We start from the raw sequence: 23,112 nt of genomic DNA on the forward strand, positions 1-23,112 counted from the left end.
GGCGTCTGGGGCCGGGGGGTGGAGCTGGGGGCTCGGGGGTGTACCCGGGGGCGGGAGGCTGGACCGGGACCGCTCTAAATTGGCTGGAGGGGCCCGTCGGCGGCGAAGTTGCTAGTTGGGGGCAGAGACGGCCACGCGGTTGCAGGAGTAAGAGATCCCTCTGTGGCGAGTGCGTGAGACGAGGAGTCCGGCGTCCCTGCCTTCCCCGTCGCCTCCCCGCCTGCCCGGCCCCGCTAGCTCCTCTTCTAGCCTCCGCGTGTCCCTTCGCTCGCACCCCCTACGCCCCCGGTTCGCTCCCGCGGTATTGCCGGGTCCCCTCGGCCCCCGTGCTGGCCCTCTCGGCCTCCGGCTTCCCCTGACCCCTGCTTGCTTCGCCACTGCCCCTGTTCCCCTTTTCTTCCCTCGCTAGTTACCCCCCTCCCTGCTTCGTAATTCCCCGATGTAATTGCCTCTTTGAGACCTTTTTTTTTTTTTTCCTCTCCTTCCTTTTAGATTGGCCAACGGCTCCTTTCAACCCTGCCTCGTTGGTGGCCACTGGAGAAGCGCGGGGGGCTCCCCAGACAGCCCTGGGGACAAGTTAGAGCCAGCACTTTACCCCGGGCCTCGCGTGTAGCTTCCCCTCCCCTGCTCTAGGTGCCCCGGTGTCTGGAGGGGGGTGCGGGGGTGTGCCCTCCTTACATGTTCCAACACCCGGGCAACCCTCTGGGCTCGTGTTCCATCTTGCTCTTGCTTCCTGCACGGTGGTCAAGGGGAACCACTTTGCATCATGTCCCGGTATAGCTACCAAAGTCTCCTGGACTGGCTCTATGGGGGCGTCGACCCCAGTTTTGCAGGCAATGGGGGCCCCGACTGTGCTGCCTTCCTCTCTTGGCAGCAGCGGCTGCTGGAAAGTGTGGTGGTCCTGACCCTGGCCCTGTTGGAGATCCTGGTGGCCCTGCGGCACATCCTGAGGCAAACGGAGGAGGACGGTAGGGGTGGCCGTGGCAGACAGCCAGAGCAGGTGACCCAGCGGCCAGAGGAAGGCAAGGAGAGCCTGAGCAAGAATCTGCTCTTAGTAGTCCTGTGCCTGACCTTCGGGGTGGAGGTGGGCTTTAAGTTCGCCACCAAGACCGTCATCTACCTGCTCAACCCCTGTCACCTGGTCACCATGATGCATGTGAGTCTGTTGACTTTTTCCTGGGCAGCCTAAGTGATAGGAGTCATTTGTGTGCTCAGGATACTCGGTAGTGTAGAGTACCTCATCCCTGCAGGAAGTGGGACCCTTAAAATTGATTTTTCCAGTGAGTGGCTGCTGCCTTTAAAGGTGCCAATTTTGGCTTTGGCTTTCTTTCACCTTTGTAATGTGTTAGCCCCATGGTGGAGGTGAGGAACCTTGTGCCAGAACCCTAGGAATGACTGGCAATTAGGCTGGCTTTCCCTCCCCTCCCCTCTTCTCCCCTCCTCTTGCAGCCCTGCCCTGGCCTTTCACAAGCAGGAAGTCCAGCCCCAGCCAGGTGCCCTTTCTGAATCACATCTGTGGATCATGGCCCAGCCCCTTTGCCTTCTGTGGTAATTTCCTAGGGGCCTGGTGATACTCTTTCCTGGAGGTGATCACATAAGCTTCCTTGTCTCCACTGTGGTACATTGGGGAAATACTTTTACTGGTTTCTCTTAATGATTCTTTGATTTGGGAGTTTATGCTCTTAGAGTTAGGTCTGCCTTTGAGTTTTGAGGCGTTGGAGCTACAGCATGCTCCTACTGAGTGCCCCCGAAATGAGCCACAGGCTGGCTTCTGAACTTTGGGCTGGTGATCTCTATCTGTGGTGAGAGGGTATTTATTTGTCACAAACCTCTCCATCTTATCACTTTCATTCTATCTCCTGTGACCCTAATCCAGGGGTGCTCAAAGAGCTGATTTCTTTACCTCACCCAACTTCTACCCATTAGCAGTGCTAAGGAAAACAAATGGGATTGGAAAGGAAAGTTGCCAGATACATAAAAATAATCTGGATGAGGACCAAGAGTGAGAATGTCTTTCTGTTCTCAGCCTGTGCAGAGAGATATTCTGAAACTATAAAATCATGGAGGAGGAAGAAGAGGAGAAAGGGAAAACACTCAGTCTTTTTTAGATTTCAGGCTGTGGAAAACCTGGTGTATTTTATTAAGGGGCAGTTTTGAAACCTGTCATTAGCATCTTTATTGCTTTTATATTTGTAGAAGTTTATTCTCAGGAGACTTGTGACAACCCTGTGCGGGGCAGGAAGTTGAGATTATTATCTTCATTTTACAGGCCTGGTGGGGCTCAGGGATGGGAGGTCACTTGTCTGCAGCCAAAAGATGGTTTAGCATCTGGGATGGAAAGCAAACCCACCCTCCTTGGTTTTGCAAGCTGTCAACCCCAAAGTGGGGGAGGCAGCGGTTGGTGGGGCAGTCCCAAGGGAAGGCCAAGGCAGATGAGCATGGTGCTGTCTACTAGTGGCCTGGAAATTTGCTAGCTCTGTGTTCCTAGTAACTCATTTGATTGTAGGTTCCTGGCCTCAGTTTCCCAATCTGTAAAATGCCATGAATGACCTCTGGCCCCTTTCGTCTTGCAGATGTGGCAAGGAGGTGTGGATAGTTTTGGATTAAAGAGGCTGTTAAACTAGGTGGCTGTAAGCATCGCACAGGGCTGGAGTGGGCAGCTTTTTTTGAGAGGGCTTCTTGGGAAGTGATGCCATTCATAGGAAGTCCAGGGCTGTCCCAGCTAGACTTTCTGTGTAAATTTGAACCAGTCCTCTTTCTTTCTTTTTTATGAATGGGCTTTTTGTTAATAAGAGGAAACAACGCATCTCAGCCGCTGCTGTGTGAGGCGCTCAGGACAGGAGTGCTATTTTAGGGTGGCAGGTGGTGAGGGTCAGAGGGGTGCCTCTTCTACAAAGGGGTCTTGAGGCCTCTGGCAACCACCTATCTAGAAGGTCAACAAAGGACTAAACTCAGTCTAACTGGGGCTGCTGCTGGTGAGATGACGTCAAAACTGGCAGCACCATGGTTTTTAGAAGAAAGATTCTTAGAGGCTTTTAGAAGACTTAGGAGACCTAGTTCTGGCACTAATTAGTTGTGTGACTTTGGGGAAAGTGCCCTTCCTGGGCCTCAGTTTGCCCATCTGTAATATGAAGCAGAGGTGCATTCCTAGCTCTTGGCAGTCTGCGTTCTGTGTTTCTTTTCTCCATAAGTAGTATATGGGGATGAAAGAGAGAGCTATTCTGAAATGCTTTTGACCTCCTTGTGTGGAGAAAGGACTGATTCCTGTCACCTGTGCTTTTTCTACTGTCGTGTGTCCTGAAGCTGTAGGGAGGGGGCAGAGAACAGAGTCATACTGAGGAATTCTTGAGCCTCACCAGGATTATACTCCTTTGTCCTTGATCCCTAAGTCACTGCTTTCTATCATTTACTTATTTATTTATTGGTGGCTGGCCAGTATGGGGATCTGAACCCTTGATCTTGGTGTTACAAAGTTGCACTCTAACCCACTGGTCCTGTATCATTTAAATAGTAACCCTTGGGGGCCCTAGTCTTTGATGAATCCAACTTTCCAAACCCTCTGTATGACTCTTCCTGGCAAGCAGGAATGTATGGATTTTTCAAAGTTGATGTGAGTCCTAAAAAGAAAAATTAACAGCAGATGGTTGGAAACAATTTTCTGACTTGGTTGTAGCAATGACTAATGATACTATGTATAGTTGATAATACTTTACTTTTACGTAGCAATTTAGTGTTTATAAGGCACTTTCATATGCATGATCTTATTTAGGGTTATGATAGATTAGCTTTGGCATGGAGAAAGAAATGGTACTTAGCTGAAGTGAACGGGATAGCTTAGCAGAGACATTTCTGATATGTGTCTTTCAACAGGATGACTCAATTTTGGCTTTGTAGAAAGGCCTTCTTCCTCATAGAGTCAGTGTAACAAGTCTATAACAAGGACAATGTTGCTTTAGGCCAGGAAGTAGAGGAGTTGGAGGGAAATTGGTTAGTCTATCCATCTCCCATTTTTCAGTCTGCAAAATGTTCATTTCCAAGTCCTGTTACACAGACCCTCGTCATAGCCGTGCTGCCTTTGGGTGACTGCCAGCTGTTGTAGCATAAGGAAGGGCAGTACTTGTGTCCGAGTTCTTTTGATTAATGTTCTTGCTGTGAGTTTCTTTTTGGTCTTGTCTGACTTCTCAAACCTGGGACTGTAGACTGATACAGGCTTGTATGATTGAAGTAGCACCACCTCCCCGCTAAGCCCAAGCCAGAGATATTTGAGGGTTTGCAAAATCAGCAAGCACCAAGGTTAACACACCATTGTTAAACTTCTTGCTAAATATGGTGGTGTCTACCTATTATACCAATAAGCATTTCTTCTGGCATGGCCAGTCCCCTTTTGCGTATTATTTTGGAAGGGATGGCTGACAGGGAATGAACTTCCTGAGTGATTATGCTGTTTACCAAAAATCACCCAGCAAGTGAGTGGCAGAGGTGACTTTACAACTGAGCTGCCACAGTGGGAATCCGGGCTTAGCAGGAAGAGATTCTCATAGTTATTTAAGTCTTAAAAAAACTACAATTTCTCAGCAGAAGGGTCAAAATGCCAGATAGTTTGACTGCTTGTGTCTATAAAGACCAGTGGTCTTAACTTAGTGGCTCTTTATCTTACTTGAGACTAGTTAAGTTGTATTTGCTTTAGGAACTTAGCCAGGAGATTCCTTTTTGGATGTCTTGTTTAATTGTCCAATTCCTGTTGATTCTGTGTGTGTCTGTGCCAATGTCTCCATTCAGCACTGAACTTAGTGTGGTGCAACATACACCATTTAACCCTCAATGTCTATGCGCATAAGGCAGGCTGTATCCAGGCTGGACGCTTGGTAAATGATGGTGGATACTATTGACCCCTTAGCCCCAAGCCACTGATTTTTAGCCAATAAGACTGAGCCCCATCCTTTTTTAGAGTTGCTGTTGCTCTTTGATTTTCTGTCTTCTTTATAATATATTAGAAGTCTGGTTTCCGCCAAATATGGCTTACCAGCTTTTGGTTCACTGTTTGATTTTCCTACTTCTTCACTCCTTGCTACAAGTGTAGAATGGCACATACTCAAAAAGTCCCGAAATTTTGGTGACACCCTTTGCAACTCACTGAATACACATTGGTGCATTCCAGTTGCTATGTGATGGATTTGTTTTAGAGAAAACCTGCTGGATTTGAGAAAGTAGGCTTTCTGTTTTTCCCCCTTGACTTGAGACCAGATACACCTCCTCATTCCCCATCTGTTGTCTGGAGCACTGATTACTGTTACTGCTTGGAACTGACATCGGTGGGTAATGGGTATAATGAGGGATCTAGCCATTTGCTGACAGTTTATCAGATATAGACTTTGTCCTGTGTCTTCAGTCCGTGCGGACACACATGGGGATGATGTTTATATGGGCCTCAGCAGTGAGGCGTGACATTCCTTTTTAGTTTGTTTTATTTCTTCCCCCAAGGAAATTTGCAGATAATTTTTCCGTCTTTCATTGTTACAGTCCTTTGGGGGCATCCGTTATGAAGAGAGGTGGTATGGATTGATGGGTTAAACAACCCACAGACAGCCCTGGGAATTAAAATTATGATGCTAGTTTTGCTCATGGCTTGCTATGGGAACCTGAGCAAATTATTTAACCTTTCCCTATCTCAGTCTTCTCCATGAAATGGGCCACATGGAAACAAAGCATTTTAGTCCTCCGAATAACTATGCGGTCACTTAAACAGAAGCTGGGCAAAGCTGATCAAAGCTGGCAGATGACTAATGTAGTTTTACCTCAGACTCAGAGACTGAGAAACCTCAACTCCTTTTCACCTTTCTTGATAGCTACGAGAAGCCATTGCTCTAATCATTTCTGTTGCTTTCCTTTGGACCCTTGCCTGCATCTGCACACCCTTCTAATGTGCAGCATAGAAAACTGGACGCTGTAACTCTTACCAGACGTCCAGCCCACACCAAACGGAGAGGGAAGATTTACTTCCCAGCCTTTTCCTGCCGTGCACCTGTTAATACAACTCAGCCTTGTGCTTGCTTTTAAATAACAGTATGTTGCTGGCTCTTAGTCAGTGGATGATCCACAGGCTCCCTGGATTTTTGTCCCTTTGCCATAGATGTGCCACCTTCTTCTCAGTCTTTGTGGGACTTGTTTTGGGTTCCTCCCCTCTGTAAGTACTCCTCTGAAGATTCTCCTCTAAGAAACCTTTCCAGATGAGCCTGAATTGACTCCAGTTATTCCAGTTGTTCTGGTAACACCTTTGTCCTCCTTTCCTAACCCTCTGAATACTTCTCAGAATATTGGGCCCTTCAACGAATATCTTCGTATACAGTTTGGTAATCTTGTGTTCAACTGGGTCACCTGTTTTTACATGTTTCTTCAGTCTCCATTATCAGTGGGAACAATTTTTTAAAGGAAAGAAATAGTGTTTTTTCTCTGTAACTCCCTGCAGAGCTGAATACAATACTGTACATGCACATTAATTGTTTAATGTGTGTCCGGACAATGGCGACTGACCGATGGAGCTGAGTTTTTGCTTCTCTTTTTTCTTTCTCCTCTGGTGACCCTGTCTATGTTCCCTTGAGGTCTCATGGACATGGTTCCTATATCTTGTGCCCATTATGAGAATCTTCCTGCCTGTTTTTTGAAATAGCCAGAGGAGAGAGGTCATCTCAGCTCCAGCTCACATCTTTTTGTAGAATTTCCAGCACAAAGAGCTGGCTATTAGAACCGCAGCCCACTTTAGCAGAAAGTATCTGCTCGCTTTCATCCCAATTAGGAAATTATGCTGTTAGATTTTGGTCTTAATCCTTTGGTTGATGTCTGGACATGCCAATTTTCTTCTCTTGCTTCTTTAATATAATTTAAATTTTAAAAATGTTATTAGGCCAGTGACTCACTTTTTATCTTTCTCTCCTATTTTTCTGCGGGTAGCTCATTGTCATCATGACTGATTGAAATACCCTCTGCAAGAAGAGCCAGGTTTCTCAGCTTCTCCGTTTTTTTGTCTCTTTTGTTAGATGGAGAGTATCTTGTCTTAGGTGTACCTCTTCTGCCAATAACTGGCTGAGTGGACATGGAGAGACTATGGGTGTGGAGGGCAGTGATTGTCAGACTTTATTTGTGAAAGAATCCCTTGGAAGCTTGTCATAATGCAGAGGCCTGGTGTTCTACATAGTGATTCTCAGCAGAAATAGGGTGAGGATGGGAAGCTGCATTTATAACAAGCTCCCGGGTGATTCTGATGCCAGTGAGCCTTGGACTCCACTTTGAGAGACATTATCTGGTGACTAAAAGGTAAGGTGGGAAGTTGGTTCAGGTGCTCGTCCTGACTGGCCTACATCTGGGTGGCCTGTGGGCAAGGTATTTAGCCTTCTGGCAGTGCCCCAGTATTTATGTAGGTGTTAAATAATGTGGTTCAGATTAGAGGTTGAGGGCCCCAAGTTACTGTGAGGCAAGTTTTAAGGTAGCTATAGAGTTCCATTGGCTTGTTTGGCAACTGTATGTTAGTGGAGTTTTTCTTTTCTTTCTTTTTTTTTTTTTTTTCTTTTTTGCTGTAAAATAAGTGTTTGTTGGTGGTAATGTTGTATAATTTATTCCCAATATTTGATGTTACAAATTTTAAGGTTGTTGAGATATGCAGGATCCTTGTATGTAACTGGTGTAAACCCAAGTTTTTGAGCTCACTTAATCGCTTTTGTGAATTTTTTCGGTTTCTTCTCATAAATACCTGTTACATGCCTTCCATAAATGCATTCAATAAATGGAGAAATCAGCTGGGACAAAAGCTACATGTTCTTATAATCTACACATTTTTCACACAAGATACATTTCTTAAGAGGCTCCTCATAAGGATTTTCCATTGGAACAGGCAGGTCCTTATTGCTGGTTATCTGTTTGTATTGTGAACAACCTCTTCTCTGCAGCACTGCGTGACTCCCAGGATCCTTGAGGCAGACAGCAATCATCACCAAGTTTGTCAACTTTTTCCTCGCTAGAGCAGTGCAAACAGCAACCATAGCTGCCATGGTTCCTCATTCCTACTTTTCCTGTTGGTGGAGTATTTCACCCAGGCCTCCTTTATCATGGTCCAGTCCTTTGACATTCCCTCCCTTCCAATCTCTGAGATCTGCAGGGACTAATAAGAGGGAATGTTGGTACATGGTTGTTGCATGTCAACTTTCTGTTTGCAGGACTCTTGTTTTATTTTATTTTTTTTAAAGAGGACTCTTGTTTTAAATGCTCATGGGAATTTATTCATTCAACAAACATTTATCAAATGCCTATTATGTGCCAAACATTGGTGCCAGGCACTGGAGATTCAAAGGTAAATAAGAAGAAGTCTTTGCCCTCATGTTGCTCATAGTTTACATAAGACAGACAAGAAAACAGATCAACTACAACATCATATGTACAGTAACAGATTTGAACAAAGCATAGAGGGCAGAGGGTCTTTTTTAGTAGTGCAGTTAAGAAAAGCTTCCTAGAGGTGGTGACATTTGAGCTGGCTCATGAAGGAGGTTTGTTAGCTCCATGAGAGCAGGGGCCTTTGTTGGTCTTGTTTGTGGTTCCAGTGCCTAGAACAAGGCCTGGTTCTAGTAGGTGCTCAGTAAATGTGACTGAATGAGTAAAATTAGGAATGCTCTGTCATCTCTGGGCTGTTGATAAGAGAACTGCAGATGCCCATGAATCCTTGCTAGGGGACTCGTGAGGTAGAGAATTGTGTTCCCTGTGCTGTCCGAAGGTGGGCCCACACTATAAAGGGCGGATGTGCAGAATATTGAGTTAAGTGAGCAGACATTAAATATGGGAAATGAGATGGTTTTTAGTGGCTTATGGATGGTTGCTGCCCCAACTAAAGTCCATAGTACAGCTGCTGAACTGTTATGCTGTCTCTCTACCTTTCTTTTTCATATTCCTTCTTCCCCATTTCTAAGTCTCTCCACCTGATACACCCCATCCAAGCTTGCCTCCTTCCAGAGTACTCCAAGCAACCAAACGATCCCTTCTACAATTCAAAATGCCCGTTCCATCAGAGGAGGTGTTACCCATGAAGGAATTGGGAAGAAAGAGGTTCATACTGAAGTGTGAGTGGCTCATGGACAGATTCCACTGGGCATCGGGGGAGGCTGAGTTTAGACAAGGCCTTGTTGCCCTAACTTGATCTCTAATTGGTGGACTATGTCTAGTGTTTTTGAGCAGGTGTCCTTTCCCATGTTCCTTGCCCAGGTTTGGCCTCCTTCCTCCCCCTGACCAGGAGAACTGGGGTTATCAGTGTCTTGTACCCTTCTTGCTGACTCTCAGGGTATCATATTAATGTAGGTCCCCCTCCAAGGTGCTGGATGCAGTAGTTGATCTGAAGGCCTGGGGAGGACCCCTCCTCTTCTGGGCAACAATCCTCTGTGTTTACTCAGCTCTTTCCCAGCTGCACAGGGCAGGGCTTGTACAGGGCTGGTGTAGCAAGGCACTTGGACCTGCTGTCAGCCTGAGATCCTGAAGGGGAGGGTGTGGGCAATCTCTAGGTTGGTTTTGGTTTCATCTACTAGCTGCTGGAGGAAATGTCAGTGGGAGGAAGGGTCATATGAATTTGTCCTGGGCCGGTGGTTCTGAGGGAAGGGAATGGATGGCAGGAGCCAGGAGATCAGAGAGGATTGGCCTGTTTGGCAGAAATGCTGTAAGCTGTGCCCTGTGGACATGTGTTGTAGGTGGATAGGAGAGGGAGGAGTGAGATCATCTGGAGGGGGAGGGAAGCATGAGCCCATCCTAATTCTATCTCGATGCCTTTATTCTCTCCATCTCCGTCACACATCAGCAGTGGTATAAACTCGGGGTGTATTTTGCCTGTGAATTGAATTGCCTTTGCCAATCGGCCAGCTGTGTTTGCAGAAAGACTCTGACTGACTGTGCTCTGGCTGTTGCTAGCAGAGACATTTCATTCAGGTGCTGATTAAATAAGGCACAGAGCCAGATTGCACATTAAGGCCCTTAACTACGGCTCTGGGAGCCCTGGGTAAACACTTATTAGATGTCCTGGGCAGAGCATTGGCAGAGGCTGGTGGCGAGGTGTTCTCTTCAGAAATCAGGTTGAGGGAAAATGGGGGTGAAGAGCGACTTCTAGAAAGAGTTTTGATCTTCTTTTCCTAGATTAATCAGATCTGAGTTGTTGGCATGTACACAGAAGGGCTAGACAGGCTTCCTCGTTGTCATGTACTTGCCAGATTCTTGCCCTGGAAAGTTGGATTGGGAAACAGCAGGGATCCTGACTAAGTAGGGCAGTAGAAATGCTTTTTTTTTCCTAATGAAAGTTCAGCTTAGTGGACAGAGATTTTGGACCATACCTCCTGGGTTTGGATTTGAGCTCTATCACCATGTGACCTTAGGCATGTTACCTAACTGCTCTGAACCTCAGTTTTACTCATCCGTAAAATGAGAGTAATAACAGTATCTACCAAATAGGGTTGTTGTGAGGATTAAGTGAGAAAATATTAGAAAAATTGTAAGATAGTATCTGGCATGTAATAAAAATTTAATAAATTTTTTCTGTGATGGCCAAGATGACGATGATGGCCACAATGACAGTGGTTGGTAATGATGATGAAGATGACCATGACCATGATGATGACAGCCATCATTATCACTATGGCTGCTGCAGCAAGCTTGGGTACCTGATGTTGGGGTAAGATGGTAGGGCTTGATACAGGAAGGCAGCTTTAAGAATCTCAACCAAGTAAAGCTTCCCTGGTATCTTTGTATCACCCACTAATAATCTCTGTGGGGCAGGTGTCTTGGCTGTTTGAGGCCTAAGGACAGCTTTGTGGGTAATGTGAAGGTTACTTTAAATCACTCAGTCCTTTCTGAAGAATTTGGAGGGTGGCTGTCATTGGTAGGAAACTTGGCTTTCTAGGGATCTCTTGGCTTAATTATTATTGCTCTTCGTCAATGGGCTGACCCCATCGTACGAGCTATCTTGAGGTTGGTAGACTAGGAAACCAGTGAGTACATGTCAGAAGTATGAAAGGAGGTTTTTTTGGGGGGAGGGGGGCCTGGGCAGAGACAGGTAAATGGATTTGTTTTTCACTTTTTCATTAATTTCTTTTGATTGAGGGGATTGCGACTTTCTCTAGTGCTGCCTTTTACCAGAGTTAGGTCAACTATTGGGGGAAAAAGGTCTACTCCCAGAGCTCCTGGGAGAAAGGGAGGTTTGAGGTGAACCGGTGTCTTAGCTGGAGGAGAAACACAGTGTAGTGGAAAATGTGCCACTTGGGGGAGCAGACTTCATTGTGCCTCACCTTACATATCAGCAAATGGACAGAAAAAAAATGGATGGTTCTTCCTGTATCTCCAGGATATGGTAGACCTCTTTCCTTTGCAAGACCAGCTGGTTGCTGTTTCAGGATAGACTGTGCTCTGGGGTCTAAGCCACCAAGTCATTGGAGGATGGCTCCCTTTAAGTGCAGCCTTGGGCCTCGGTCATGTGACTTCACAGCCTTGGGGTGTGTGTGGGAGGGGGGTGGTAACCCCTCCCCGTCAAGGCCATTGAAAGGCCTCTGGACATATTTCCAAGCACTGTGGGTAAATAGGCAGTTCCTTAGTCTCGGAGTTGAGAGAATTGAGAAGGCTAATGTCATGTTTTCTGTAATAATCCTGGTTCCCTGGGAGGAGCTGGTTTAGAGGGCATTTCTAAAACAAACAGCAAGCCAAAAATTAGCAACCCTTAGAAATTAGCTGCGGAAGGTCACTGGTTCCAAGACCTAGAGAAGAATGTAACAAAGGGTCCTCTTCATATCAGCAGTTGGCCATTGTCGGTTTGCATTCGTTAAGAGTTTCCTTTTCTAAGTTCCAGGCACTTGAGTGCGATTCTCTTCACTGCTCTTTATTGTCCGCACCCTGCAGGAATGTTGCTGAGGGTCGGATACACATGTGCCTCGTTACCTTCAGCACTTTCACATTGGCCCCTCGGGCTGCCACTGCTGCTGCTCGCTGCTGATTCACGGGGCCATTTCTCACTATTTCCTGGGCTCCCAGTCCCACGAGGAGGATTGGGAAAAGGACTTAGTTTTCCCTCTGGATCATCATTCTGCCACATGGCAGCTCACTCTACTTTCCAGTTCCGCTTTCCTTAAAATAGCCCTGCGAGCAAGCACTGAGCCAAGGTCATGTTTCCTTGTTTGCTTATGGGGTTTCTGGCCAGCGAGTGGAGAGAACTGATCGCCCCCCACCCTTGTGGCTGTCCTCTCTGGGCAGGCTCTTGGGGGAGGCTACTGTCTTGGGCAGAGGAGTCAGGAGTGACCTTTCGGCCAAGGCCACATTAGATTTTAGAAGAATGTGAAGCTTGCCGTGTCACAGGCTCTCCTGACCTGTGTTTGGCCGAATCTCACAGCCAGTGCTGTGTTTGCTCAGATGGACACACATAGAAACCAGGCTAGGATCATCTTCCCAAATTTCTTACTCCCTGGTTTGGGTCTGTCTTGAAAAACAATTTGCAAAGTACATTGTGGTCTGCACCTGTTGCTTTTTTATCCCCCTTTTCCATGGTTAGTTTGCAGGGAACTGAGTATTAATCCTTGCTTCTGCCTCTTGCATTTTCTCTTTACCTTTTTTCCTTGGGGTAAGGTTCTTGCTTTCCAGTCATAACTGTCCCGGGACATTAAAGACAGCTGGTGTCCCTTCTCATTTAGGGCCTCCCTCAGACTTTTTAAACACTGTAAGCGTGGAACAGGGTCAGATGGGCACAAAAGAGTCGAATGTAGGAGGAAGAGTTCACTATAATTTTGGGGTATCTTTGTATACTCTCTGAAAAGTTAGGAGTAGCAGTAGTAATAATAACACTCATAACCTTTTTGAGCTCACACTAATTATGCTCCAGGCATCGTGCTAAGTCTACTGCCTATATATTACCTCATTTGCAGCCTTCCACAAAGGTCAGTTTGGTTTTATCTAATTCTTCTTTTTCTTGCTTCTAGCCTATTTCCCCTTTGGTTGACTATAGACACACAGGATGTTCTAGCAATACTTTCTCAGGTTGTTGAAATGGTAGAGTGATGCCACATCTGAGCTGAAAGAATCCTCAGAGATCAGCTAGTTTGCCCCTCCCTCCTCCCTCATTTTCCAGAGGAGCAAACTTAGACCCAGAGAGGTGAAGTGATTTGCCCAAAGTCACACAGCTCAATAGATACAGGGCTGGGTCTCCTGACTCCCAGTTCGGTGTCTCTCAATAATACCACACATAGCCTCTTTCTACCAGTAACCATTCCTGTATAAAAAGAGCTGGACTTTTTTTCTTACCTACTATTAGAGAAACAAAAATCTTATCTTTCTTGAGCATCGTTGTCCATTGCAGTCTTGAAAGTGAGGATCTCATGGCTACAAGCCTCATCTCAACCTCACTAGTATAGCAACTGCTTTTTCAATTTGATTTTCCGCTCTCACTTCCTCTCTTCTGCAGGGGAGTCTTGCCCCAGTGCCACAGTTACTTGGCGCTGGCCTTGGGCAGGTAATCCAGGGAAACATGTGCTCTATGAGCCTGCATGGAGAACCAGTTGTGACCTGCCTCCAGATATTGGTTGTTTGGAAATGGAACCCATTTGGCTGTGGATATAACTGAGATCATCATTTCGTTCCTCCAAATAGAGGCTTTTGCATCTGGTCTTAGTGCACAGTTGTATGAGGCTCCAGGGCAGAGGACCAAAATCAGAACCTACAACCTTTGTCTAGCAGAGACGATAAAAGCCAAAGAAGAAAAAGGTCAGAATAACACACCAGCCCAGTGGGAGAGGTCAGTTCATCTTGGTAAACAATGCAGAGTAATAGAAGGAGCACTGGATTAAGTGTTAGCCAGACCTGGGTCCAGGGTGTAGGTTCATCACTAAGTGGTTGACAAAACTGAGTAGTTTTGGCTGGTCAGGTAGCCTCTGTATGCCTCAGTCTTCTTATATAATAAGACATATAATGTGGTAGTTAGGAGTGCAGGCTCTGGAGCCGGACTAGCCAGGTTCAAATCCCAGCTCTACTGCTTTCTAGCTGTGTGGCCTTGGGCAAGTTAATTGACATCTCTGGACCTTTTTTCTTTCTTTCTTTCTTTCCTTCCTTCCTTTTCTCTTTCTCTCTCTTTCTCTCTTTTTTTTTTCCTGTTTATTGCCAGAAAAATATGCCTAAAGTCTCTTGGCCTGTTTTCTTATCTGTAAAGTGGGGATAATAAAAATATCTACTTTGTGGGGTTTTTGTGAGAATTAAATGCATGACTACATGTTAAGTGTTTAGAGCAGTAGTGTATAGCAAGTACTTAGTAAATGTGAGATATGGCTGTTAGCATCTGTAAGACAGGGATGATTTTGCCCTTCTCATGAGAGTCAAGTGAAATAAGGTATGTGAATGTGACTTACGAATAAGAAAGCACTATCTGTATGAGAAGAATCATCATCTTTTGAGGGCATTGAACTTTCAAAGGTTTATTAGCACATTTTTTCTAGGATCAAATATTGATGGTTGCATCGTCAGTAGGGAGAACAGTAGGTTTATATGTAGGGTATATAAATGCTAGGGCCATCAAACAATGCAGATCGTGCTTATTCCCTCCCAGTGTATTCGGGGCTTAAAAGCCATGCATCCCATGTAAAGTGGTTGGAGGATTTGGAATGAAAAGGATTGTTACGGTACTCTTCCTTCAGTGTCCTATCTTAATGAATGGCATCGCCATCTATCCAGTGACCCAGGTTAAATCCCTTGAAACCTTTCCATTCACTCCCCTTCCTCACTTTCATCATCACAGTCTCTGAGTCATCTTTTTAAAAAAATTTATTTATTTTTAAAATTTTTATTGTTTATTATTAGCATATTCATTATTACAAATCATGATATTTCTTTATGCCCTTTGCCTGACCTAGCACTCCCCAAATCTCCTCCCCCCCCATCTCTAGCATCCTTAGTTTGGTCTCTCCTTCCGAAAGTTCAACATATTGTTGTGGTCTTTTCTTCCTTTCTTCCTTCCTTGCACCCAGTTTCTGAGTCCTCTTGACTCTGTCTTTCATTATCTGTTCCATCTTTGATTCCTTTTCCTTCTTTGATTCCTCTGCCCTAGTTCAGCTTGTTTATCATCATCATCATCACCTGGCTTATTACAGCAGCCTCCTGACTGACCTTTTCTCCTCTAGGTGTCTTCCTGCTCTATCCTTTACACTACTGCCAGAATGATACAAGTAAAATGCATGTTGGATCATGCCATTCTCTTCCTCAAAGAGAACTCTTTGTTGCCTTCAGCAGGGATAGCAGACACCTAGAAGTATACACTTTATGGTGTCCCTGGCTGACTGTGCTAATCAGTCATAGGCATCCTTTCCCTGGGAGTCTCCATGTAAGTTCAGAATCTTTTTTAGCAAAGCATTCTAGGTAGCCACTTATCAATCAGTCACAGTTGGCACATGACTAGGGATGGCAAGTAGATAAACCCTTTAGAGAAAGCCCACACTCCTTATCATAGGATTCAGGATCTTTTATGATTTCGGCCTCAACCTTTCTTTTCAGCCTTGTCCTCTAGTACATTCTTTCATGTGCTATCTGATCCAGCCATGTACACCATGCACTTCTGTGCTTCTCTGAGTTTATACTTTGTTCATGCTGCACCCTCAGCCAGAAATATTCTTTCTTTTCTCTTCCTGTTGAAATGCTAGTCGTCATTCAAGGCTCAGCCCAAACACATTCTGTTGTGAAGTTGTCTTCAAGCCTCCAAGCCAGATTTAGCTACTCTCGCTATTTTAGCATGTCATTCTGCCTTATATTATGTAATTGTTTATGTATCTTATCCAGTCCTTAGATTGTACATTCCCTGAATGCAAGGTCTATGTTTTTATTAATTTTTCTATCCCCCACAGCTTTTAGTGCACTGTGGACTTTTAATTTTTAAAAAAATTTAATTGAGTCTAGTCCAATCCCCTTGTTTTTCAGATGATGAAACTGTGGCTTAGAGAAAAAAGTCATGAGTTCATTTTGGGATTTGTTGAGTTTCAGATGTTTGAGATATTGAGGCTGGAATGTCCCGCAGGCAATTGAGATGTGGATAGGGCTAGAAATGTTGATTTAGAAGGCATTTGCTTAGAGAAGCTCAAGGAGGAGAAGACAAAAGCAAGGGTGCAAGCTAGGGAAGAGAAAGAAGAAAGGTATTCTGGGGAATATCTACTTGTGGGGACAGAAGGAAGACTCAGTGAAAGAGCAGTCATCCAGGAAGAGGAATGAGACCCAAGAGAGGAAAGAGTTTCAGGAAGCAGGAGCTCATCAACTGTGGTATGTGACACAAAGAGGGTGAGACCAAGGAGGACCAGAGAAAAGGAAATTGGAATTGGTGATTATAGGCTGGTGTCTGTGACCAGCCACCCCATCCACTTCTAAATATTTACCCTGCAAATGTTACTCTGTGAAGAGTTACATGCAAGGACATTTATGGCATTGGTGTTGGTAAATACAGAACATTGGGAAACAGCCCATCAGTAGCAGTATGGTAAATCCGGCCAATGGAATATAGTGCAGCTTTTAAAAAGGAGGCTAAAAAGGAGGCTGATGTCAGTATTGACTTTGAAAGATGGTCACAATATATTAAATTAAAAAATAAGTTGCAGAACAATATATATTATAGAAACCCATTTTTCTAAAAAAAACCCAAACAAAGCAACCTCTTTTTATGTGCATATTTATGAGCACATTGTAAAAGTCTAGAAGAATATGTACCAGATAGTGTAATCTTGAGTAGATTAATCTTGAGTGATTAGGGGGAGGGGGACACTCACTTTCTACTCACCACATTTCTGTATTGTTTGAATTGGTTATAAGTACAGATTAGTAATTAAGAAAAATATTTAAAGAAAGGATGATTGGCAGCCTGGGAGAATAGTTTTAATAAAAGAGATTCAATGGATGAGGAAGTGAACTCACTAAAAAAGATTTGGCAACTGAGAAAATGTCATGTGTTTGGGAGGCTGTGCCCACAGGTGCCTTGCTGCCTGTGTGGCTGGTGGGGGTGATGCAGGGGGCATGGGGAGATTACTACTGGAATGAGACAGTTACCTCCTCGCCAGGAAGTTTAGCTGAAAGGGAGGAGAGAAGTAAACAGTAGCTAAGTGGCCAAGAGACAGGCAGAGGCTGATTAAGAAGGAATTAAAAAAGCAAACCTGTGTGTGTGTGTGTGTGTGTGTGTGTATGAGTGTGTTGAATATAATATTAATATCTCAATACAGGTTTTTCCTCCTCTGTTGCCAAAGCCACTGAGGTGCACCACTAGCACAGTGTTCATTGCATTGCATGCTAGTTGGTTGGTTGTCAAGGAGATCTAAGATCTATGATGTAAGATTCAGGAGTTCCTTGGTTTTAGTAGCTGCCTTTATCGGACCTTGCACTGGGCTAGGTTAACTGACTCACTATGAATCATACAGCTTGAAGGGTGGTGCTAGCACTAGGGTCTAGATCTGCCCCTTTCCCCAGTACAGAGCAGAGTGCCTGGCACCCAGGTATTCAATCACTGAAACATGATGTGACAAGGAGCTTTGTTTTCTTGTGCAGAACTTCTTTTTATTAAAAGCGCAGGGATGGTAAAATCTGACATATTCGAAAAGTTTGCTGGGAGAGAGGTTTGAGGAGAACTGCCTGGTATGCGAAAAGCTTATGATATGCTGGGTACTGTATGGTGAATCTAGATCACATAACATTTATTAAACAATTGCTCTTGGCTTAGCATCATACTAGGGAGATAGAAAAGAAATATCAGATATAGTTTCTGTCCCCAGGCAACTTATTTTTAAGGCTCATTTATAGTCTTACTGCATTTTTTTGGTGGCAGGTATGTTCAGAACTTTTGACCAGAAAATACTAGAAGTCAGAGGGGTTTTCAAGTTCCTGTAGCATAAGCCCTTGTTTGTGCAGATAGGGAAAGGAGTCCAAAGGGGGAATCTATTCACCAAGGTCACGCCAGTTGGGAATGGCAGAACCGGGGCTGGGTACCAGGCCACCGCCCTTTGAGGTCTTACTATAGTCTGTTCTGTCTTGTTTGAAGAACAAGTGAACCTAATGGTCCATATTAAAACTTTAACAGGAATTCCATTTTGTGCTTTATGCTTCCAGCCTCCTTATGGTTTGGAGGAGGGAGAGTTGAATTTTAGACTTACTTCCTTAAAACCTTGTCTGGGGAAGGTCAGCACTGGTTACTACTGGCCTAGGCCCAGGATACCTGAAATAGTTCTTGACTCTAGTCCCCCTGGGTCTAATTATGACACTTTTCTACTCCTTCTAAGAGGCTTTCCCGAGCTAGGTTTGTTTTACTTTTCTGCCTCATTTGCTCTTTTTTTTCCTTTTGTGAAACTTAACCTTAGAGGCAAGGGGTACCTGGTGTTATATGTGGGCCTGAGAATTTGTGCACGGGGGCCAGTTTCTAGCAATGCTAGCGTCAGGCTAGTTCTTTTGGTCCTGTTCTCTATCACTTCCCAAGCCAGAAATTCAGATCCAGGTCTAGGCCTTTCTTGGAAGAGTCAGGTATAATTTAAGGTAGAGATACTGGGATTTCTGTTCTCAGAGCCCTCTTCCCACACAGACAGGATTAAGGCATGATGATAGTACAAATAACGTCTATTGAACAGTTTCATGTGCCAGGGACCCTGTGGAATAGATGCTATTACTGGCTTTCCCATTTTACAGATGAGGACAATATGATTCAGAGAGGTGAAGTAACATGCCCAAAATGCCAAGCTGGTATGGATATCTAGGTCTGGCTGACTCCCAAGCCAGTGTTATTAACTACTAGGGTAATAGAGCCTATCATTAAAAGAAGTTATCAATTATATGTTTGTATCAGTGAAGACCCATTTACCAATTTTCTGCAAGCCAATTTAAAGAACTGGTTAGAAGATAAGAGTCCTGCGTGAACAATTTGATTGACTTCCTACTTCCTGGTAGAATGGAAAAATCAGAGAACAGAATGAGGGACAAAATGCATCAGAAATGCAAAGGTGGGGAGAGTCTAATAGTGCATTCTGGATAGGTCATTTAACAGCAAATGGCTTTACCATGCTTAGCCAGTTATGTATATGTTCTCTTTTCCCTTGGGAATTTACAACAATATGGAGTTTCTTTTCAGTTAGTTCCTTACCCACATCAGAAGTACTAACTTTCTTAAAGTGGCTATTATTTGTTTTCAGGCCTTATAGTCGCTAAAAATATTTGTAAACATCAAATAAAGGCTGAAAGGTAACAGGGTACTTAAATATGAGATGCCAATATTTTATTGCTCTATTAGAATTATTAGAATTAATATTTTTCAAGAGGGTTTTGGGAGATGTTGGTTTCTAGGAGAGAAGCAATCTAAAATAACAGATTGTACCTGCAAATCCTTGCAGACTTTAAGAGCAGGCAGATACATAAGTAGGTCTAGTGTATTTATCTAGTGTATTAGCATTTATTTATTTTGTCATGAAAAGATCTTGTATTCAGGAACATTAAGGTTTGTAATCCATAAAACCTATCTGATGCTGCAGATGGAAGAGTAGCTTTGATCTTAAAAGTGCTTTTATGTTGTTATTATCAGGATGTGTGTGTGTGTGTGTGTGTGTGTGTGTGCGCGCGCGCGCGCGCGCTTGTACGTGTGTGTTCTTGAGCCCAGAGTCCCTTATTTTGGATGTTTAATGTATCAGCTTGCATCAGACAGGGCTCTGAGGGGCTGCCTGCAATGCCAGGCTCTTTTCTTCTCTTCTGCTGACTCATATGTGTCTCTAGGCTCTTCTTGTAAGGCAGAGCTGGCATTAAGAGGGACAAAATCATTTACCTGGGGACAGGAAGGGGAAGCCCTGACAGGTATGTTTTAATGGCAGTGCTGCTTAGTACATAGTCCTTGCTACAGACATGTTAGCTTTCTGCTCACATTCTGCTCGCCGGTCCCAGGTTGATGCCCCAGGATACTCATCACTTGTGGGCTCAGGTACGAGTGCAGCTGAGTTGGTAAGCCCAGCGATGTTGCCATCCAGGAGTTAAATTTTAGGTGGCGTCGAAACCCAAGCTTCATGCACCTGCTGTTCTGCAGCTCCTGGCCCTGTGCTGCAAGCTGATTTTACATCACTCTCACCTCGGTCTGGGTAAGCTCACATGAGTGTATGTTCCTGCCGTGCATGTCCTGGTTGTCAGAAAAGTGAGTGAAATGAGGTCACAGAGTGGTGACATTTCTGTGTGTGTGCATACGTGTGTGTGTGTGTTTGTGTGTGTGTGTGTGTATGAATATTACTCAGTCATGCCGCGAAATGAAAGCAGCATTTCATCTGGGTCCCTTACAAACGCTAACTTGGATACCCTGCTGGGGTGCTGCTTTCAGTGTTCTATTCATGTAATTATTGTTTGCATCCGCATTTTAATTTTGGCCTCTGGTCTCAGAAAGAAGGAGAATGGTAATCCATAGCTTCACACTACCCTCCTTCATTTCAGGGACTAGCCTCCTTTATTTCTTCTCTTCTAGCTTGGCATAGGGCTAATTTCTGTCACTCATGAGCTGTGTGCCTTTAAGCAAGTCACCTAATCACTGTCACCCTGTTTCTCATTTGTAAAATAGGACTAAGAATTCTGTGTACCTCATCAGGTTATTGAGAGAATTGAGTGAGTTAATATTTCTAAAGCCCTGAGAACACTGTGTGGTGCGTAGTAGGTGTTCAAGAAATACTAGTTACTGTTTTCCTCCTTCCCCCCAAGAAATGGAGCCAGTAACAATAGCCTTTCTTCTGATACCTCACCAACCTTTCCTGGCATTACTCTGTCTGAATGGGGCTGAGGTTTGCTTTTTCTTTTGATGATGAAGAGGAGCCATCAGGAACTCTGAGTTTTCTCCTCACAGGAAGCTTGAAGTTGTTGACTTTTGCTGCCAGTTAGAGTTGGTAAGATTGGGGCGGAAATCTCCAGAGAAAGGGTGTGTTCTTTTGCTAATTACTCTGTAGACAGCAGGGTTTGTGGATAATGAGCTGTATGCTGGGTGTGGGAGTTCAATGGGCAGCCTTTGGGAAAACATCGGTGAGTTTCATCGGCTCCTGTGACAGGTGGCTCCCTGACTCTTTACCCAGGAGATGCTTTGGAGGCCAGTGGTTAGAACCTTGGAGCCCTGGATAATAGGTCTGTTAGCTACTCCTCCACAGTAATAATAACAGCTCACGTTTATTTAGCCCTTACTTTGTGCCAGGTACTAGTCTAAGTGCCTTATGTGTATTAACTCATTTAATCCTCCCAAGAATTCTAAAAGGTAGGGTACGGAGCTTGCCCAAAGTCACACAGCTATGGGGGTAGAGCTTGGATTAGAAACTAGATGGTCTGATTCCAGAGTCCAGGGGCTTAGCCAACTACTTTGTAGTCTCTAGTTGTTTGGTTTTCTTTTTTAACTTACATGTTGTAATTTTGTTAGTTGCTGGTGTTGAGAAATGCTGTTGATTTTTGTTCATCATTTTTATCTCCAGCAACCTTGCTAAATGCTTTTAAGTTAATTATGATTAATTTATCTGGGAATTCTTTTGGGTTTCTCTGTAAACATACATAATCAGCAAATAATGAGATCTTTGTCTCTTCCTTTACAGCCATTACGTTTTTCAACTTCTTGTCTAACTGTTCTGGTTAAGGCCTCCAGTACAGTGTTTAGTAGCAGTGGCAATAGTGGGCACCCTTATCTTATTCCCTGCCTTAAAAGATATGCTTTCAGTGTTTCATCATTAAGTGTGATATTTGCTTTAAATTTTTTGTGGGTGATCTTTATTAGATTATAGAAGTTCCCTGCTGTTCTGAGTTTGCTAAGATTTTTAAAAAATCACGAATGGATGTTACATTTCATCAAAGGTTTTTTTCTTCATCTGTTCTCAATGATCATATTGCTTTTGTTTTTAATCTTTCGATGTGGCTAATTACATTGATTGAGTTTTCTAATGTTAAACTGACTTTGCATTTCTGGAATCAAGTCGCCTTGATCATGATATATATTATCTTCTTTATTGTTCTGGGATATGGTTTGCTAATACTTTATTTGATATTTTCACAGCTGTGTTTGTGACTCTGGCTCTATTTTTCCATTTTTGTACTGTCCTTGTCAGGTTTTGGTATTAAGTTTATGCTAGCTTCATATTGGGTAGTTCTTCCTCTTTTTATAAACTCTGGAAACATTTACATGAAATCAGTTATTTGTTTCTTGAGTGTTTGTTAGAATTGCTCATAAAACTATCTGGGGTTTGGTGTCATTTCTGTGGGGATATTTTAGATTACTGATTCAATTTCTTTAATGATCATAGGAATTTTCAGGTATTCTATTTCTTCTTTTACTCGGTGTTGGTAGTTTATTTTTTTTTTCTAGGAATGTGACCATTTTGTTTAAATTTTCAAATTTGTTGGTTTAAAATTAATAGCCCCTTAACTATAGAAACTACAGATAGTAAAAAGATGTCCTCCTTTTTGTTCATAATATTACTTATGTTTTAAAAATCAGTACCACTAATAGTTTATAAGTTTTATTTATCTTTTATAAGAAGCAATTTGGGCTTTTTTGATCCTCTCTATTATGTCTGTTTTCTATTTTGTTCATTAATGCTTCTTTTTAAAATTTATTTTCTCCATATTTTCTTTGGGTTTTTGCGTCTTGTTTTTTTCCTAACTTAAGTTGAATGCTGTGCTCATTTCTTTTCAGACTTTCTTATTTGACTGTAAGCTTTATTAAAGACTAATAGTTTTTGCTACCCACTGTGTTAGCTACATTCCACGAATTTTGGTGTGTTGTAATATTTTGTTATTGTACAGTTCCAAGTATTTTGTAATTTCCATTGTGATTTCTTAACCCATGGGTTGTTTGGAAGGATTTTAAAGCATTTGTTCTAAACATGTTTTTAGTTATCCTTTTGTTGTTGATTTCTTAACATTGTGATAAGAGAATTTAATCTGTATGTTCTGTTTCTTTGAAATCTGTTAAGACTTATTTGGTGGCCCAGCATGAGGCCAGTGTCCACTAGATCAACCTTGTTAATTTTGCTGTTTTTCAACAGCCTTACCCGATTTTTTTGTCTGTTTATCAATTACTGGGAGAGTTGTTAAAATTTCCTACCACAAAGGTGGATTTAT

General features: G+C 43.6%; 2 protein-coding genes across 2 annotated transcripts in view; one reads left to right on the forward strand and one right to left on the reverse strand.

Annotated features, from left to right (window-relative positions):
- Window positions 1-492: 492 nt before the first annotated feature.
- Window positions 493-23,112, forward strand: part of LOC103585650 (transmembrane protein 164) — a gene marked incomplete at its 3' end in the record, with an annotated part of 76,328 nt that continues 53,708 nt past the window's right edge. Inside the window, exon 1 of the mRNA XM_008566669.1 lies at window positions 493-1,156. Coding sequence (XP_008564891.1) covers window positions 767-1,156 — 390 coding nt within the window. The remainder of the gene's footprint in view (window positions 1,157-23,112) is intronic.
- Window positions 3,283-8,042, reverse strand: LOC103585647 (28S ribosomal protein S18c, mitochondrial-like). Its single transcript, XM_008566668.1, has 3 exons — window positions 7,807-8,042; window positions 7,631-7,748; window positions 3,283-3,303 (listed from the first exon to the last, which is right to left on the reverse strand). Exons 1-3 carry the CDS (start codon window positions 8,040-8,042, stop codon window positions 3,283-3,285), a joined length of 375 nt encoding a protein of 124 aa, XP_008564890.1.

Source organism: Galeopterus variegatus, unplaced genomic scaffold (genome assembly GCF_000696425.1).
Source record: "Galeopterus variegatus unplaced genomic scaffold, G_variegatus-3.0.2 Scaffold260, whole genome shotgun sequence".
NCBI lineage: Eukaryota > Metazoa > Chordata > Mammalia > Dermoptera > Cynocephalidae > Galeopterus > Galeopterus variegatus.